General features: G+C 41.7%; 1 protein-coding gene and 1 long non-coding RNA gene across 7 annotated transcripts in view; one reads left to right on the top strand and one right to left on the bottom strand.

Annotated features, from left to right (window-relative positions):
* EVI5 (ecotropic viral integration site 5) overlaps window positions 1-18,694 on the top strand; it is a 148,986-nt gene that overhangs the window by 24,067 nt on the left and 106,225 nt on the right. For 4 of the 6 annotated variants that reach the window (XM_075833205.1, XM_075833206.1, XM_075833207.1 and 1 more), the window contains exon 2: window positions 9,801-10,030. In XM_075833205.1, coding sequence (XP_075689320.1) covers window positions 9,882-10,030 — 149 coding nt within the window. In that variant the 5' untranslated portion in view covers window positions 9,801-9,881. Of the gene's footprint in view, window positions 1-9,800; window positions 10,031-15,277; window positions 15,330-15,361; window positions 15,485-18,694 lie in introns of those variants that run through there. The other 2 variants (XM_075833203.1, XM_075833204.1) reach the window with 2 other exon arrangements.
* LOC142657814 (uncharacterized) lies at window positions 7,093-17,889 on the bottom strand. Its single transcript, XR_012849984.1, has 3 exons — window positions 17,807-17,889; window positions 10,298-10,559; window positions 7,093-7,798 (listed from the first exon to the last, which is right to left on the bottom strand). It is a non-coding gene; the product is annotated as an uncharacterized LOC142657814 (long non-coding RNA).

Genomic DNA, 18,694 nt, shown 5'->3' on the forward strand with positions numbered 1-18,694 from the left:
AGGCATGTGGTGTGATTTTTGAACCTCCGTGTGCCTCACATTTAATAGTAACCCCATCATGTACCCCAGTCATCATGGGCAACATTGGGTTAATGTGTGAGGTACATGATGGGGTTAATTACTATTGGGCTGGGTTCACACTGAGTTTTTTGACGCGGAAACCGGCCCGCAAAAACCGTCCGAAAATGCCTCCCATTGATTTCAATAGGAGGCGGAGGCGGTTTTCTCCCGTGAGCAGTAAAACCGGCTCGCGGGCGAAAATCGGCGTGCAGGCAGAGGAACTTCCGCCTGCAAAAAACTGTGTGAACCCAGCCTTAATGTGAGGCACATGGATTTTCAAAGTGACACCATAATTTCCCTCATATAATGGCGACATTGGGTTAACCCCTTAGGGACACTGCCAATTTTGGCCTTGAGGACAGAACAATTCCCCCCCCCCCCTCTTTTCATCCCGTGCTCATAACTTATTTATATTTTTATTTTAATAATTTTGTAAAAAAAAAAAGCATTTGTGTATTTTTTTTTTTTTTTTTTTATTCACTCTTACGCTTTTATTTATTTTTTAACTTTGATGTACTGCCATATATGTATATACCAGTACATTAGCCTGTGTACTAATAGTACACAGGCAGTTGTCGGGACATACCTCACTATGCCCTAACAGGAAATATGGTCAGACAGCCCTGGGGTACTTCAATGAACTCTGGACTGTCTGCCCATATATGGTATGTCCCTCGATGGCATCACACGGATTCCCAGTGACTCTATCAAAGTCCTTTTCCCTGTGAATGGTACGGTCAGCTTTGATCACGGCATTCAAGAGAATAGCGGCGGAGGTCAGAGGTTTCTACAGCCATTGCCCCGCTCCTGATCACGCATGCTCACACTTGTGCACGTGCCATCAGAATGATGTGATTCAACCGACACAAAAGAGAGAGACCCTGGCAGGCACTGTGCAGTGCACCCGCCATGTTCTCTGCCTTCAGGGCCGGCGCTGCTGCTTATTCGTGCAAAGCCGGCCGCATCACAACAGGATAGTGACCACATTCATGTATTACAATACTAAGCTGTGCGGGCGCACAGCTTAGTATCTAAATACATGAATTCATGGTATTGAACCGTTTGAGGGTGCACTGTATCAATATTTTGATGCATCGTGCAACCCCAATTCCCCAGCGCTGCACTGAAGCTCACAATCAATTTTCCCGATCTCAAACACAGGGAGAACATACATAAATGTCTCAATACAACGTCTTGACGTATTCTCCAAAACCTTGGCTTGGGAACCAAATTGAGATTTATTAAATGAATGTCTTGCATGTATTTGAGATGGTCCGAGTATTATTTATTTCATCCCATAGGATTTCACAATGGTTTACAATTAACAGGCTCCAACTTCATCCACTGAGATTATACACGATGGGAACAAACCTGTGGATATGTCATAAATGTCCCTCGTGGGAAAACCCCCTTTAACTTAAAGTTTCTTGCCTTTCTATTTGCAGATTACAGTTCTTATATCCGTACTCCAGTCAAGCAATTTACTATCAATAATTTTTTTTTTTTAAATTGCCACATGCTGGGATTTTAGAGCTACACACCTGTCAAGAGCGAATATGAAAAGATCTTCAAGTTACTCAATGCATTCCTATAGACAACAAATTATTTTATTTTTGTAGTGAGGCAATCTGCTTTAGCCTAACGCATTCCTATGGACAGACATTTATTGTTCACTACAATAAAAAAAGTATTGGTCTAGCCCCAGCCTAAGAGCGCTTCTCACTATGCCAGGCTCTGTATGTCCATGCATTATGTAATTTGCCATTAATTTGAAAAGCTGGCATGTAATGCTACGTTTCCCCTGCAGAGGCCGCTGCAGGTGAATTCTTTATTTACGATAGTCAAGAGTAAATTTCTACTGAAGTCTCTGCGTAAACGTGGCTGAAGAAGAACATAACATAAATAAATTTCGCACCTCCGTGTTAAAACGAGTACAATGGTGAAAACCTGGCAACTGGAGTTTCCCATTGTGATTATCCATTAAGGAGATGGAGTCCCTAATGTGCAGTTAGCCATGCTGCTTGCTTGATATTTAGTGTCGGAGGAGCGAGGCATTGTGGGATTTTTAGTGTCCCATCTTTATAGTCCATGAATGTAAAATGAAAAATCTTTGTGATTTAAAGAGGTCCCGACCGTTCTCCTGACATGTCAGTTTTAGGAAATACCTATTTTTCCCCATAAAATTAACTATTCTGGAGCGTCTTAGTGTTGTTAGCCCTGATTGGACACTGTCAGTCTGTAGCAATACACCCCTAACTGGTAACACCCAGTTTTTAATTTATGCATACCTTTCTAGGAGGAATAACTGAGGAAATTTCCAATAAACATACTGCATTGTTTTAGTTTGAGAAGATGTACGCAGTGGTACCTTTTTGTTATGAAAGTTGATGGTTAAACAGGTCTAGACTTAGGCCTCAAGCACACATCCGTGGCCATTTCTACGGTCGCAAAACACTGATCTTTAAAACAAGGACCGCACGCTGATGGCTTCTGTGTGCGGTACGTGGTTTTAACATACCACTGAATAGAATGGCCGAGACTGATCCGCAAAAACGGAAAGGAATAGGGCCTGTTCTATAATTTGTAAAACGGACAATCGGATCCGCGAAAATAATGGACGTGTGCTATCCGTTAAAATGGATAGCACAATAAAGAAAATCACTGAAGTGTGCTTGAGCCCTTAGATCCAAACATATACTGTGCAGTTTTATGGTATGTCAGGGAACAGGAAAAGCAAAAAATTTCACTACTTCCTCTTTAACCCCTTCCTGACATTTGTTGTATGGATACGTCATGGAAAGCTAGTGCTTCCCGTATTTTTCCGTATCCATACGACAAATGGTGAACACCGGCTCAGAAGCGGATTCGGTTCCACCATCTCCGGGTGTCTGCTGTATGTTACAGCGGACACACTGGGGTAATTGCGAGGATCGAAATTTTCGCCGTTCCCCGCCATTAACCCCTTAAATGCAGTGGTTAAAAGCGATCGCTGCATTTAGGGGGTTTGCAGCTCGTCGGTACCCCAGCAATGAACTTGCTGGGGTGCCGGTGGCTGCAAAGGCAACCGGAGGCCTAACACTAGCCTCCCAGTATGCCAAGTATGGAAGCCATTCAGGCCCCGCCTGGAGGCGGGGCCTAAAAGGCTTCTATAGCCGCCGGCTGAGCCGAGGAGCTGAGCCTTGTCATCAGCGGTGGATGTCAGCTGTATGTTACAGAGGACATCCCCCTGTACGGCTGGAACCAGAGCTAGCTTCAATCCCTGCCATTAACCCCTTAGATGCAGCGATCAAAAGCGATTGCTGCATCTTAGAGGTTGGTTGCAGATCGGCAGCCCTGCCATGCAGTCGCAGGGCTGCTGACTGCTGCTATGGCAACAGGAGGCCTAACCGTGGCCTCCTGCTCTGCCATTACGGAAGCCGATTAGGCCCCGCACGGAGGCGAAGCCTAATCGGCTTGCTGTCAGTGAATGACAGATTTATTTTCTAATAGATTGCACTACCTATGTAGAGCAATGTATTAGATCTGTCAGACAGTTGGACCTTCAAGTCTCCTAGTGGGACTAAAGAAAAGTGTAAAAAATATAATAAAAGTTACGTAATAAAATAAAACACAATCGCCCTTTTTCCCTTATTAAGTCCTTTTATTATTGAAAAAAATAAATAAACCATACATATTTGGTATCACCGCGACTGTAACGACCTGTTTTTGAAATTATTTTTTTTTTTATGCCGTTCACCGTGTAGAATAAATGTTTTTTGGTCACTTTGCCCTAGAAATGTTAGAATAAAAAGTTATCAAAAAGTCGCATATATCCAAAAATGATACCTATAAAAACTATAGCTCGTCTCGCAAAAACAAGCCCTCATACAGCTCCGTAGACGGAAAATTAAAGTTCTGGTTCTCCCAACATGGCAACAGAAAAGGTACATTCTCTTGACAAAAGTAATTTTATTATGCAAAAAGTTGTAAAACATAAAGTGCTATAAATTTGTTATCGCCGGAATCTTACTGACCCGCAGAATAAAGTTAAGGGCCTGTTCACATCACCGTTCGCTTTCTGTTCCGGGGTTTCCGTCGGGTGAGCCCCGCAACGGAAAGTGAAAGTGAAACCACAGCTTCCGTTTCAGTCACCATTGATATCAATGGTGACGGAAACATCGCTAATTGTTTCCGTTCGTCACGATTCCGGCAGGTTTCCGGTTTTCTGACGGAATCAATAGTGCAGTCGACTCCGCTATTGAAAAACCTTGCTTTACAAATGTTGTGGTTCCTTTTTTCCTTTATTAGTTGAGAAAATGAAAAATTTTGAGCTAAAGCTATGTCTTATTGAAGAAAAAGGATTGTTTTTATTTTCACTGCTCAATTCTAATAAAATCTATGAAAAACCTGTGGGGTCAAAATGCTCACTACACCCGTAGATGAATTCCTCAAGGGCTGTAGTTTCCTAAATGCATTCCGTTTTTGGGCGTTTCCACTGTTTTGTCCCCTCAGGGGCTTTGCAAATGCGACATGGCCTCCACAAACCATTCCTGCTAAATTTGAGCTCCAAAAGCCAAATGGCGCTCTTTCACTTCTATGCCCTGCCCTGTGTCCAAACAGCCGTTTATTACCACATGTGGGGTATAGTTTTACTCGGGAGAAATTGCTTTACAAATGTTGCTATACTTTTTCTCCTTTAGTCCTTGTGGAAATGAGAAAATTAGCTGAACCTACATTTTCATTGAAATAATGTAGATTTTCATTTTCACGGCCTACTTCCAATAATTCCTGCAATAAACCTGTGGGATAAAAAAAATGCCCACTATACCCCTAGATACTTTCCTTGAGGGGTGTAGTTTCCCAAATGGGGTCACTTTTGGGGGATTTCCACGGTTTTGGCACTTCAAGAGCCCTTCAAACCTGACATGGTGCCTAAAATATATTGTAATAAAAAGGAGGCCCAAAATCCACTAGGTGCTCCTTTGCTTCTGAGGCCGGTGCTTCAGTCCATTGCCACACTAGGGCCACGTGGGATTTTTCCTAAAACTGCAAAATCTAGGCAATAAATATTGAGTTGTGTTTCTCTGGTAAAAATTTGTGTTACAAAAAAAATGCATTAAAAAAAAATTTCATTTGTCAATTTCCGCTCCACTTTGCTTTAATTCCTGTGAAACGGCTAAAGGTTTAAGAAACTTTCTAAATGCTGTTTTGAATACTTTGAAGGGCGAAGTTTTAAAATGGGGTGATTATTGGGGGTGTCTAATATATAAGGCCCTCAAAGCCACTTCACACCTGAACTGCCCCCTGTAAAAATAGCCTTTTGAAAATTTCTTAAAAATGCAATAAATTGCTGCTAAAGTTCTAAGCTTTGTAGCGTCCTAGAAAAAGAAAAGGATGTTCAAAAAAAGATGCGAACATAAAGTAGACATATGGGGGATGTTAATTAGCAACAATTTTTGTGTGGTATAACTGCCTCTCTTGCAAACAGATGCATTTAAATTTTTGTTGTTTTTCCTCCATTAAATACTGAATATATTGAGCAAATTTTGCCAGTAACAAAGTCCAATGTGTCACGAGAAAACAAACTCAGAATCACTTGGATAGGTGAAAGCATTGCGAAGTTATTACCACATAAAGTAAAACATATCAGATTTGAAAAAATGAGGCTGTCCGGAAGGTCAAAAGTGGCCAAAGCGGGAAGGGGTTAAAAACAAACTAATACAAATCTAAACTTTTTTTTTTTTTTTTTAAATCAAAAAATAAATTGAGGCCGCAGATTCCATTATTTGCTGAGGCCAATGGCACTGCATGTTGACACCTCAGCGGGACCTGACCGGTCCCCATTGTAAGTCAATGGGGTCTGTTGGGCACTGGCATGGCGGATCTGGCTGTGCATCGGCATTTTCATTTTATAAACTGCAAGTACAGAACAGGCCCTAAATTGGCTCTTGGCTACAAAAAGTTTGCATTTGGGAATTCGTTCTATTACTGTCGTATTGAAAATCTTCCTGACATTGAAATTATATGGGCTAGGCCCCTGAATTCTTTCAGGCAGCTCTCACGTGGTTGTAATAAGGGTGCATTTTAGTGTCCATGCTACTTCCACTATTTTTTTAAAATATTTTTTTTAATCCAGTGTTTGTATGTGGCTCTGCAGTCAGATGAGCAGCTCAATGTTCAAATTGCAAATCTGTTCCCCCTTCTCCTCTCCTAGCAGGAAGTCTCAGCGCAATTTCAAAAAACAAAAAAATATCCAGTCAGCTGCACGTAAAAATAATGCTGATTAGTGTCTGATACCGAGGAAGTCCAACAGAGTGCTAGTCATCATTACCCAGGGAAATAATTATTTGTGATATTTGTATTCTGACACAAAAATAAAAAATCTGAGCTCAGTCTATGGGGTGGAATTTGTCTTCACAAAAAGAGTGTTAGATTAAAATGTGCCTCATTTTTTAAGAGGTGCACGTTGTGTGCCATAAATGGGAAATCTGAGCCAGCTATGAACTAGCATTGGTTTCCACTATTTATGCCAATTTATGAAGTCAATTTGCAGGCATCCTCTTCAGCTAAGCCTCACCCACTAAAAAAAATAACCTTGTGGAGGTGGCGTAAAACGCCGTAATACTAGTGTATATAGCCGTGAATAAATTCACCCCTTTATTTTCAGCCTTGTTCACGGTTTGCTACTTAGAATCAGTTGTAGATTAGTGGATGTCATCTGGCAGTAGATTGTGGCCGCACGCACGCGTACACTTTTGCTAAAACTGCAGGGCAGCACTGGGGTCTACTCAGTTGGTGCTACCATAAATTAATGTAGTCATCCATACCACTGTACATAATGGCTTTTGACCATTACGATGATCGTAAGTTATACGTACAGTTGACCTCTGCCAGTTTCGCCATTCGTGCTGGGCTCCCCGCATCCACAAACTGTTAGAGAGGGGATAGCATGCCAGTGCCATACAATGGCCTTCACTTTTGCAAGGAGTGGTAAGGGGTGAATATTCGTCCCTTCTAACCCAGAATACTAGGTAGAATGGCTTGTTGAAACTCAATGAGGCCCAACCTCGTTCTATGCTGTTAAAGTGTGTGTGTGTGTGTTTTTTTTAAACAAGATGACGCAGTAAAATGCTGCGGATACTGTATTCTCCGCCAATAAAATGTCTTCGAAATGTAGTGCGAAGAGTGGCATTTGTGGCTTTTTGTCACATGCATGTCACTTAAGCTTCTTTGTTCTATGTTGCTCATTTTTTAATATTGCTTCTGCTCAAAATCCTACCAGCAGTAGTTGTGCCATATGCCTAAATGGGTGCACACAACATTCTGGCTTGGCTGCTAATTCGTTCTGGAGATGAATACTGCAGATGTACGAGCGCCACACAAAACTCAGCAGCTATTTTCAGCTTTTCTGCATCATGCATTTACATTCAGTTGACATGAAGGAGCCAGCTCACAGTTTGTGCCATGACAATGTCTTGCTGTAGTTTTATTAGGTCCTGATGATGATCCGTTTCTGCCCACTAATGCTGATACAGCGTGTGTATAATATATTACAGCCACTATGGAAATAACATCGAGGTAAATATGTTGTTCAGAACAGATGCCTTGTATATCGCTTTGTTTTGAAGCCTTGGTTTCCTAGTGATTTTCTAGTAATATCTGTATCTCTCAACAGTTGGCCTGGTAGTACTGCGTGTGTAATCCCAGAAGGACTCCTTCAATATAGTCCATCTTGGTGAATGTTTCCAGTAGATCAGTCCTGGAATGTATAATGTTGCATGTTAATATCACACAAAAACATTAGGACTATCACCCAATCGGCAGAAGTGGATCTTACTGGGCTTCATATGTATGTCTGTCAAACACACTGATTTCTGCTTGACCAGCCGACCATTTAAGGTGTATGGTGGCGGTCCCGACCCTCATCTTCGTAAGGAAATAAACCACTGCCAGAGGAGTCTGGCATCGGCCTTCTCCCTCTTGAAAACATAAGCACGGTTTGCTTGGCGTGCTGGTGTGTAGGGGAGATATTAGGAATAGCTGTCAGTTAAACGATTGTTCGGCTGGCCGCTATCTAAACTGCATGGCCAGCCTGTGACTTGATCTTCTAAGGTAAGTTGGCACTGGAGCCTTCGGTGTGCATCTCATGCTTGCACTGGCTGGAATGTTCAGCTGACATTTAATGTCTATGTTGGGTAATGATATGCTATCCAATTGGTCTCCAAACCTACTTTGCTTAAAGGGGTTACTGGACAACCCCTTTATTTCCTAACCGTTCCTATTGAATAACAACAAGGCGAGACCTTGAAAACCATTAGGAATTAAAGGGGTTGCCCAGTAATAAAAAATTGGTGGCCTATCCTCAGGATAGGCCATCAATATCTGATCGGTGGGGTTCCGACTCTCAGCACCCTCAGCACTATCAGCTGTTTGGAAGGAGCTGATACGAGCGCTGCTTCCACTTCATTCCTTGTCTTCTCATACATTGAGCTGCTGCTACATGTGTGTCAGCGATTCACAGTACGAACGGTGACCGTAATAGAGGGGTAGCAGTGCTCTTACGGGCGCTGTGTCCCCTTCAAAACAGCCGATCGTGGTTGTTTTGGAGAGTCGGACCCCCACCGATCAGATATTGATGGCCTATCCTGAGGATAGGCCATCAGTTTCTTATTACTGGACAACCCCTTTAATTCCGAACAGTTTTCAAGCTCTCTCCTTGTTGTATGGCTAGCGTAAAGTAAAGAACTAGCGTTCATATACGTTTATCTCTCTTCCGTTAGAGGAAGAGAGGATTGAAAGATTAAACGGAAAGCAACGGTTAGACTTGCCATTGATTTCAATGGTAATTCTTTTGTTTGTTGCTTTCCGTTTGTATCTGTTCGCTAGGTTTCCATTTTTTTTATTTTTTTTTAACGGAAGCAAAAGTGCAGTCTGCAGATCTTTTTGTTTCCGTGAAAAAAAAGCCTTCAACCTAGCGAACAGACAAATCGAAGGCAACTGAAACAAAATAATTACCATTGAAATCAATGGTAATTCCAACGGAACCTTTGCTTTCAGTTTTGTCTTTCGATCTTCTCTTCCTCTGACGGAAGAGAGGTAAACGTATACTAACGGTAGTGTGAAAGAAGCCTTCTTCGATATGAACGATCATGGTTTGCTTCCAGAGGATAAAATTCTGCCCATGATCGTGTGACTTAGGGCCTGTTCACATCACCGTTCGTTTCCGTTCCGGGGTTCCGTCTGAGGTTTCCGTCGGGTGAACCCCACAACGGAAAGTGAAAGCACAACTTACGTTTCAGTCACCATTGATCTCATTGGTGACAGAAACATCGCTAATGCTTTCCGTTCGTCACAATTCCGGCAGGTTTCCGGTTTTCCGACGGAATCAATAGCGGAGTCTCGCTGAGTGCCTACAGGCCCGTAATATAAACCCATAGCCGTTGTGTGTGCCGCCGGATAGGACATGCACATGGCACTTTAGTGTGCATTAGCTCTAAACCTGATCTAGTATAAGTGCTCCATTGTCCATTGAAGAATCACCACCATTGGGTTTTGTTTGAACATCGCTAAGTTGTGACTAGAAGATTGGATTTGTTGAGATCATGGCTGACTGTTTAGATTATGCAGCTTTTGTTAATATTATTCAATTCAATCATCCTGAGAATATTTTACTTACACAGTAATATATCAGACGTAAACAGTTCAGGAACTGAGACTGTAATATATCTGTGAAAAGTGTTTTTTTCCTCCCTGTATTTCAGGTGGCGACAGACAAGGTTGCAGAAAAATTGAGTTCTACTCTCTCATGGGTGAAGAACACGGTGTCGCACACTGTCAGTCAAATGGCAAGTCAGGTGGCGAGTCCATCAACTTCGTTACACACTACTTCTTCGTCCACAACCCTGTCTACACCAGCACTTTCCCCATCTTCTCCGGTACAACTAAGTCCAGACGAAGTAGAGTTGTTGGCAAAGCTAGAAGAACAGAACCGGTAAGTAGTGCCAAGTGCTTCTTGTGGTGTGCGTGTCCCCCCCCCCCTTTTTCATTTGCTAATTGGTGCAGAGTTAACTTGCATTGTTCGGTTGGCAAGATCCGTCTTAGGAGCGATACAGACCTTATGTGCTATAATTTATTTGTTTTCCCCTTCCTATATAGCATCATCCATGTTTCGGTTTCTTTTTATGCAATGTTAAATACTTTTGTTTCAAAAAAGACAAAACTCATCACCAATCTCTACGTTAAAAATTGGGACACATACATGTCCTTTTTAAAGAAGACCTCCATTAAAAACATGACTTCCGTCATAGTACCCTCCACCTGATCGTCTCTTTTGTGTATTGTAGCCACTTCCCTGCTGACCGATCTCCTCTGTGCTTCTGGTCAGATGCCGTCTTGAATTTTATATTTCTCTGAGCTATGCTATCAATCCCATGATGATTCAGCACCGCATCATGTGAGCAGCTAGAGCCAGTACAATCTCTGCCTGCTGGGAGCACAGTGATCCTTCCCTCTGTATTTTCCTAAATAAGAAAGAAAATTATATAAGTAAATAACCAGGGAGGCTAAACTGTGATCATCTTAATTATAACTGTGTGGCAGGAGCCTGTCTAGTCATCAGCAGTAACTGAGAAGAAGTTTGCCTCCCCTCTGAAGAGCCTGTGTGCAACAGTCCATGCAATTTCATCACACAGGAAGTGCTGGTGTCTGTATGAGTGACAGAGCATCATCCCCATATTTATGCAAATGAGGCTTTCTAAAGTACAACTGGGCGTGTTTAAAGTAAAAGTACAACTGGGCGTGTATTATGTGCGTACATCTGGGCGTTTTTACTTCTTTTACTAGCTGGGTGTTGTGAATGGGAGTGTATGATGCTGACGAATCAGCATCATCCACTTCTCTTCGTTAACACCCAGCTTCTGGCAGTGCAGACACAGCGTGTTCTCGAGAGATCACGCTGTGACGTCACTCACTTCCCCAGGTCCTGCATCGTGTCGGACAAGCGAGGACACATCGGCACCAGAGGCTACATTTGATTCTGCAGCAGCATCGGCGTTTGCAGGTAAGTAGCTACATCGACTTACCTGCAAACGCCGATGCTGCTGCAGAATCAAATGTAGCCTCTGGTGCCGATGTGTCCTCGCTTGTCCGACACGATGCAGGACCTGGGGAAGTGAGTGACGTCACAGCGTGATCTCTCGAGAACACGCTGTGTCTGCACTGCCAGAAGCTGGGTGTTAACGAAGAGAAGTGGATGATGCTGATTCGTCAGCATCATACACTCCCATTCACAACGCCCAGCTAGTAAAAGAAGTAAAAACGCCCAGATGTACGCACATAATACACGCCCAGTTGTACTTTTACTTTAAAGAGGCTCTGTCACCAGATTTTGCAACCCCTATCTGCTATTGCAGCAGATAGGCGCTGCAATGTAGATTACAGTAACGTTTTTATTTTTAAAAAACGAGCATTTTTGGCCAAGTTATGACCATTTTTGTAGTTATGCAAATAAGTCGATCTTACCTGCAAACGCTGATGCTGCTGCAGAATCAACTGTAGCCTCTGGTGCCGATGTGGCCGTCACGATGCAGGACCTGTGAGTGACGTCACAGATCTGCACTGTCAGAAGCTGGGCGTTCTGAAGAGAAGAGGATGATACTTCTCATCAGAATGCCCAGCTAGTGAAAGTATTAAAAACGCCCCGATGTACGCACATAATACACACCCACTTGGACTTTTACGTTTAAACACACCCACTTGGACTTTTGCAAGCCTCATTTGCATAACTACAAAAATGGTCATAACTTGGCCAAAAATGCTCGTTTTTTAAAAATAAAAACGTTACTGTAATCTACATTGCAGCGCCTATCTGCTGCAATAGCAGATAGGGGTTGCAAAATCTGGTGACAGAGCCTCTTTAAACACGCCCAGTTGTACTTTTACTTTAAACACGCCCAGTTGTACTTTAGAAAGCCTCATTTGCATAAATATAAAAATGGTCATAACTTGGCCAAAAATGCTCGTTTTAAAAAAACAAAAAAAAACGTTACTCTTATCTACATTGCAGCGCCGATCTGCTGCAATAGGAGATAGGGGTTGCAAAATCTGGTGACAGAGCCTCTTAAAATGCCCAACTGGGCGTGTTTTTACTTTTGACGAAGTGGGTGTTGTAAAGAAGTGTGAAGCTGACCAATCGGTGACCTACACTTCTCATTGTTCCAGCCCAGCTTCTTTCACTGCACAATCTCACTGTGCTGTGGATCATGCTGGGCTGGAACAATGAGAAGTGTAGGACACGGATTGGTCAGCTTCACACTTCTTTACAACACCCACTTGGTCAAAAGTAAAAACACGCCCAGTTGGGCATTAAGAAACTAAATCTAAAATTGCTCATAACTTGCTAAAAAATGATCGTTTTTCAAAATAAAAACCACTGCTGTTCTCTACATTCCAGCGCTGATCAGATTATGTAGGAGATAGAGCATTTATAATCTGGTGACAGAGCCTCTTTAAAGAGGACCCCTAACCTCTCCTGAAATGTCTCTTTTTGTAAATACTTGTATTCCACGTGAAATAAGTTCTGGAACATATTTCCTATATATTGTGCCATTCCTCTGTTACTCCTAAAAATGTATGAATAAATTGACAACTGGGTGTTACCATTCCCCTAGTCAGAGGTTTGTGTCCCTACAGTCTTTTACTGCAGCACTGGATATTGTCACTCTCTGTACGGACCCCAACTGGTAACATCCAGTTGTTAATTTATTCATCAATTTCTAAAAGGAATATTTAGTGTACCCTCTAATTCTATGTGAATTACAGGTGAGCTCTTGCTGCCTTCATTTCCCTATTATAATAATTTACACAGGCCTAGTATATTAATATATAGATAGATTTATCCATCTCTAAGATATATATTTTTTATATGTTTGATGATCAGTGAACAGTAAACAAAAAAGTAAAATAACCAATGATTGAATTTGTTTTTTCTTCCCTTTTTCGTTATTTCCCCATAAAAAGTTAATGTAAATTCACAGCTGATTTATTTGCATTTCCACAAAGAATGTAGCTTGTCCCTTTTTAAAAATTTTTTACATAAAATAAGCCCTGAAACAGCTGCATTGATATAAAAAAAAAGTTTTGAAATTTCACCACTCACATTTGTGGCACTGTGAGGAGATCCGATGACAAGCTAATGTATTTTCGCCAACGACATACTTAGGGGTAAGAAGGTTTAAAAGGAATTTTGACAAAGCCAATTGTTCCTATGTAGATGAGTAGCTCAACACATATCTGCCAACTGCTTATCCCAAGTCCCTACAGAATAATTGGGCCGAATAGAGGTTAGCGGGTACTACATGTCTATGGCCAGCAGAACACTCCCAAATTTCTAAATGGACCTGTACATTTGTGAGTATTAATCCACCTAGAGGTGAGGAGTGATTTGTTTCCAGACACCGCCAGTGGCACTTGTGTGGGTGGGGGCAATGTGTATGAAGCCCTCGATGAGCCTCTCTACCAGACTGACTAAATGTTTGATCTTCATCCAATTTTTCAGCTGGATGGGGTTTGTGTTCAGTAAGTTTGCGCAAGTGTACAACCTTTTTACTTCAAGGCGATCTATGATGTATCAATCTCCCTTATACATGATACGTTTCTGATTATTGTTCCATTACTCTTTAAGGGGTTGTACAAGATTAAAAAAAATTGCTGCTTTCTTCCAGAAACAGCGCCACGTTTGTCCATGTCTGGTATTGCAGCTTAGCCCTCTTAACTTAGAGGCTATGTCACCAGATTTTGCAACCCCTATCTGCTATTGCAGCAGATAGGCGCTGCAATGTAGATTACAGTAACGTTTTTTTTTTTTAAAAACGAGCATTTTTGGCCAAGTTATGACCATTTTTGTATTTATGCAAATGAGGCTTGCAAAAGTACAACTGGGCGTGTTGAAAAGTAAAAGTACAAGTGGGCGTGTATTATGTGCGTACATCGGGGCGTTTTTACTTCTTTTACTAGCTGGGCTTTCTGAAGAGAAGTATCATCCACTTCTCTTCAGAACGCCCAGCTTCTGCCTGATCACGCTGTGACGTCACTTCCTGCCCCAGGTCCTGCATCGTGTCAGACGAGCGAGGACACATCGGCACCAGAGGCTACAGATGATTCTGCAGCAGCATCGGCGTTTGCAGGTAAGTCGATGTAGCTACTTACCTGCAAACGCTGATGCTGCTGCAGAATCAACTGTAGCCTCTGGTGCCGATGTGTCCTCGCTCGTCTGACACGATGCAGGACCTGTGAGTGACGTCCCAGCGTGATCTGGCAGAAGCTGGGCGTTCTGAAGAGAAGTGGATGATACTTCTCATCAGAACGCCCAGCTAGTAAAAGTAGTAAACACGCCCCGATGTACGCACATAATACACGCCCAGTTGGACTTTTACTTTTCAACACGCCCAGTTGTACTTTTGCAAGCCTCATTTGCATAAATACAAAAATGGTCATAACTTGGCCAAAAATGCTCGTTTTTTAAAAATAAAAACGTTACTGTAATCTACATTGCAGCGCCTATCTGCTCCAATAGCAGATAGGGGTTGCAAAATCTGGTGACAGAGCCTCTTTAAATGTCTCTGTGCCGTATTACCAGACAGTCAGTGGACATGAATGGTGCTGTTTCTTGAAGACCGCAGCCATGTTTGTTTTCTCCCCCTTTAAACTTTTAATACCCCTTTATTAATATCTTCACATATAGAGGCTATGCTGTGCTCCTCGGAGCACAAGGGCAGTAACTCCTGACCTCCTGGCAATAGCACAGTAAAAGCACATTGTATGAGGCTGTTGCGACTGTTTTTACCGAAGTAACGTATTAAATAAGCAGCAGGAGCTTCTCTGAACCTGTTTCAAAATTCTAATTATGTGTTGACAGAATGAGTTCAGCTTACCGGAGGTTATTCTTCTAACTCATGTATTTTTAAATCATGCCCAGTGTTTTGCCATCAAAGTAATCTTTGATTTTGTTCCCTGTGTGTCTCCGGTGTTGTTAAATTTTTCCATTGCCTGTTGCCTTTAATTATTTTTCTAGTCGGATCTTGCGTTGTACGACCTGTGCTAGTTGTCTGTATACATATACATACACACTTTGTAGCATGCTTACTAATCTGAGTTCAGAAACCAAACTTTCCCTTCGATATTTACGTCTGTAATGTGAGGCAATGTTGTCCTCGCTATCATACCATGTTTGATACCGAAGGACAAAGGTTGATGCTCCTTCTGTGTACAAACGTTGGCTTCACAGGGTTCAGGTATGGCTTAGTTCATCCTAGTAAATCACACGGTTTGTCAAGGTAAATCATTGCGCACATTAAAATAGGAGCATAAAGCGTAGCTTGACGGAGACACGGAGCTTGCCTTTTAAGCCACAAAATTGCCCTGGTATGTCAGTACTCAACCTCTTCAGGTAAACTCAATTTAACCACACTGTGGCTTGCATAACACTATAATGTATTGGCAAATGTGCACAATGTTTATAATTTTTTTTGTCTGTCTTTTTTTATTGTTTTTGATTGACTGTAACTTTTTAATGTTGGAAATTTATATCTCTTACCGGTAGCCAACATTACAGCTCAAAGGCCTATGTTGTCCTACATCTACACATTTGTGAAGGACACTACCAAATTCTGTTTCTTGGCCCAGGCTAGACTGCAACATTTACACTTTCATATGGTCACGATTTAGGGTCTATATTATGGCTGCAATACCCAGACCACCTGTGGTTGTAGTGAATCGAACTTAGATCACCATAGGTATCTAAGTTAGGGTCACTACAAACACGGAAGGTTTGGGCATTGCAGCCATAATATGGATGCTGTAATGCAGCCCAGTTACAGCCGTCAAAGCGTCGTAGTGCGTAGACAGACAATAACCGCAGTTTAACTTTTAGGAATAAACCATTAAGCAGGCAATAATACATTTGACTCATATCTTGGAGAAATTCTTCACACACACACCTTCATTTATGTTGGTAGGAATTGTTTTTTTGTAATGTAAAAAGGACTCCTGTGGATCTAAACTAATCTCGAGCAGAGTACATTTTAGCAAACATCAATGTTCAAGGGCACTGCAGTTACAAATACCAAAATGTCTGGGCCAGATAGCATAGCAAACATTACAAAGAGACAAAGTAACACACAGAAGTAAGTAGTTTGGCTTTTTAGATTTTTTTTTTTTTTTTTTTTTTTTTCTATTTTTTTTGTTGTCTAGGAATAATACAGTATTTGTTTTAACAAGAGGGTGCCCTGCAAAGAATGCCTTCTCTATCAAAATATATGGCATAGCTATTTTTTTTTATTATAAGATTTGCTCCTGGTTGAGCAGAAGTGATTAAATTATTTTCCAGGTCAGCCCGAGTCAAATCAAACTTTTTGACATTGTATGAAGTTCCTGTCCGCAGCACCACAGACTTGTGTTTATGGTAGTCTGTAGTCAGACTATGGGACGTAGCTTGTGTCCTGCTGACTACCTAAGGCTATGTTAGGGAAATTCTACACCTCTGGGGCTTCGCTTGGATTTCTGCCGTGGTTGTGCAGTTTGATGTATGGCAAATCCGCTTGTGGTAGTTCATTGGGTTTCCGCATCAAGTGACATGTCAACTTTTTCCCTTTTTCAATGACCGATTTGATATCGGGGCAGAACATTTCTGCGACATCTGCATCGAGATGGGGATTTCTTTGCAGAATCCTAGAACGTGTGAACTGTACTTTGGAGGCTACTGGATTTTTTATTTTGTTTTTTTAAATTCTGGAATTAGCAATTTTTGGGATCAATGACAACAGCATCTTGTTGACCCCAATTATCTGTCTGAAAACTACGCGCCAATGTTCATAGATGCTTATTGCCTATAGATGAAGCTCAGACTATAGATTTTACTAAAACAGCCTCTAAGTTACTTGATGAAAGTGGAGAGGAATTTGACAATTTCTGACTGCTCAACTTTTTTTTTTATTTTCCATTGCTAAAAGGATCAATTACTATAATGGTATATCCGGAAAATGCTTATGAAGTCATTTTTAAGATCGCTTGTAACAGGAAGCTTTCCTTAAATCCAAAATTGACTTAAATAATCTGATATACAATAACTGTTCTGCGATTATGTTCAGTTTATAGTAATTTAGCTTTCTAGTGTTAATAATCCTGCTAGAAAGTGTTGCCATCGTCCTATCTGATTCTTAAGTGTAAGGTCTCAAGGTCAATATTTTGACATGAGATATGGTTACCATGTCAATTATCTTAAATTTGGTCTGGATGCGACAACTTGCTTTATGACTAATACTCTGGATGTGACAGCAAAAGGGTTTGTAAGAGTGAAAGTAAGAAAGTTCCAGATCACCTAACACTTTTTGGACTGAAAGGGATTATTTTTTATTTATAAAAAAGGAAAGCCATAACATTTTGTAATATGCATTTATATATTCAACTGCAATTCAGTTAGGGCTAAATGACCTACATGAATCAGCTTGCAAGGACACATCCATCGGCTAACTGAATATGACTAATAGATGAATAATTATTATTATTGTTAGAATACTTGCCTCACTGTGTTTCCTTGTATAACATGGCTGCCTGTCTCTAGGTGATGTCAGGGGTCACATGACCGACTCCATGTTTAATCAACTCAACGATTCAGTACACAGAATGAATCTGTTTTCTATTCTATAAACCAATAAAGGAAAACCCTGGAATAACCCTTTTTTAAAGTCTTTAAAAAGCAAACCATACTCACAAGTTAAATTCCCTTCCATTTTGGTGGTCCTCCCGGTCCCTGACTTGTCCTTCAACCAGCAATGACGTGCCGTTCATGCATGGGACAGCTGCAACCAGTCAATAGCCAATCACCGCTGGGGACTCCCTCCCACCATCGAGACCTTCAAAAGCAACCTGAAACCCACCTCTTCAGAAAAGCTTACAATCTTCAATATCCCTGCTGCCACTAATCTACGGGATGAACAGCTTCTACCCTCACTTACTGTCTCCTTCCCCGTTTCCTTTTATATTGCATGTTCTCTCTCCTGATATAGCAGTCTGCCATTCGTTAAAGGGAATGTGTTGCCAGAAAAACATGTTTTTTTTTTAAAAATTAAACATTTAGTGTGTGGGTGATTAAACATTGTTCAAATTTTTTTTATTTTTTTCGCGAGTCAGGAAATATTATAAATTATTTCTAATTTATAATACTACCCATTTTTGGTCACTAGATGGAGCTAGTTCCCAAAATTGCAGCATTGCAACATTGGGTTAAAAGCCCTCGCTCTAGTGAGCTCTCAGCATCCCCCCCTCCTTTATCCTGGCTAGTGCCGGGATAAACGAGGGGTTTGAAAGGTTTAACCTCCTACACTGTGTGTCGCCATTTTTTGAGGTAACCCACAGCGTAGTAGGTTTACATACAGTAGTAAACACACACAAACACTAACATACATTGAAATCTCTTACCTGCTCCTGCCGCCGCGGCTCCCTCCGGCCCGTCCGCTCCGTTTGCTGCCGCTGTTCCATGTGCACAAGTCCGGAAGCCGCGACCGGAAGTAGTAATATTACTGTCCGGCCGCGACTTCCGGTCCACAGGAAAATGGCGCCGGACGGCGCCAATTTCGAATAGGACTGTGTGGGAGCGGCG

Source organism: Rhinoderma darwinii, chromosome 7 (assembly GCF_050947455.1).
Source record: "Rhinoderma darwinii isolate aRhiDar2 chromosome 7, aRhiDar2.hap1, whole genome shotgun sequence".
Lineage (NCBI taxonomy): Eukaryota > Metazoa > Chordata > Amphibia > Anura > Rhinodermatidae > Rhinoderma > Rhinoderma darwinii.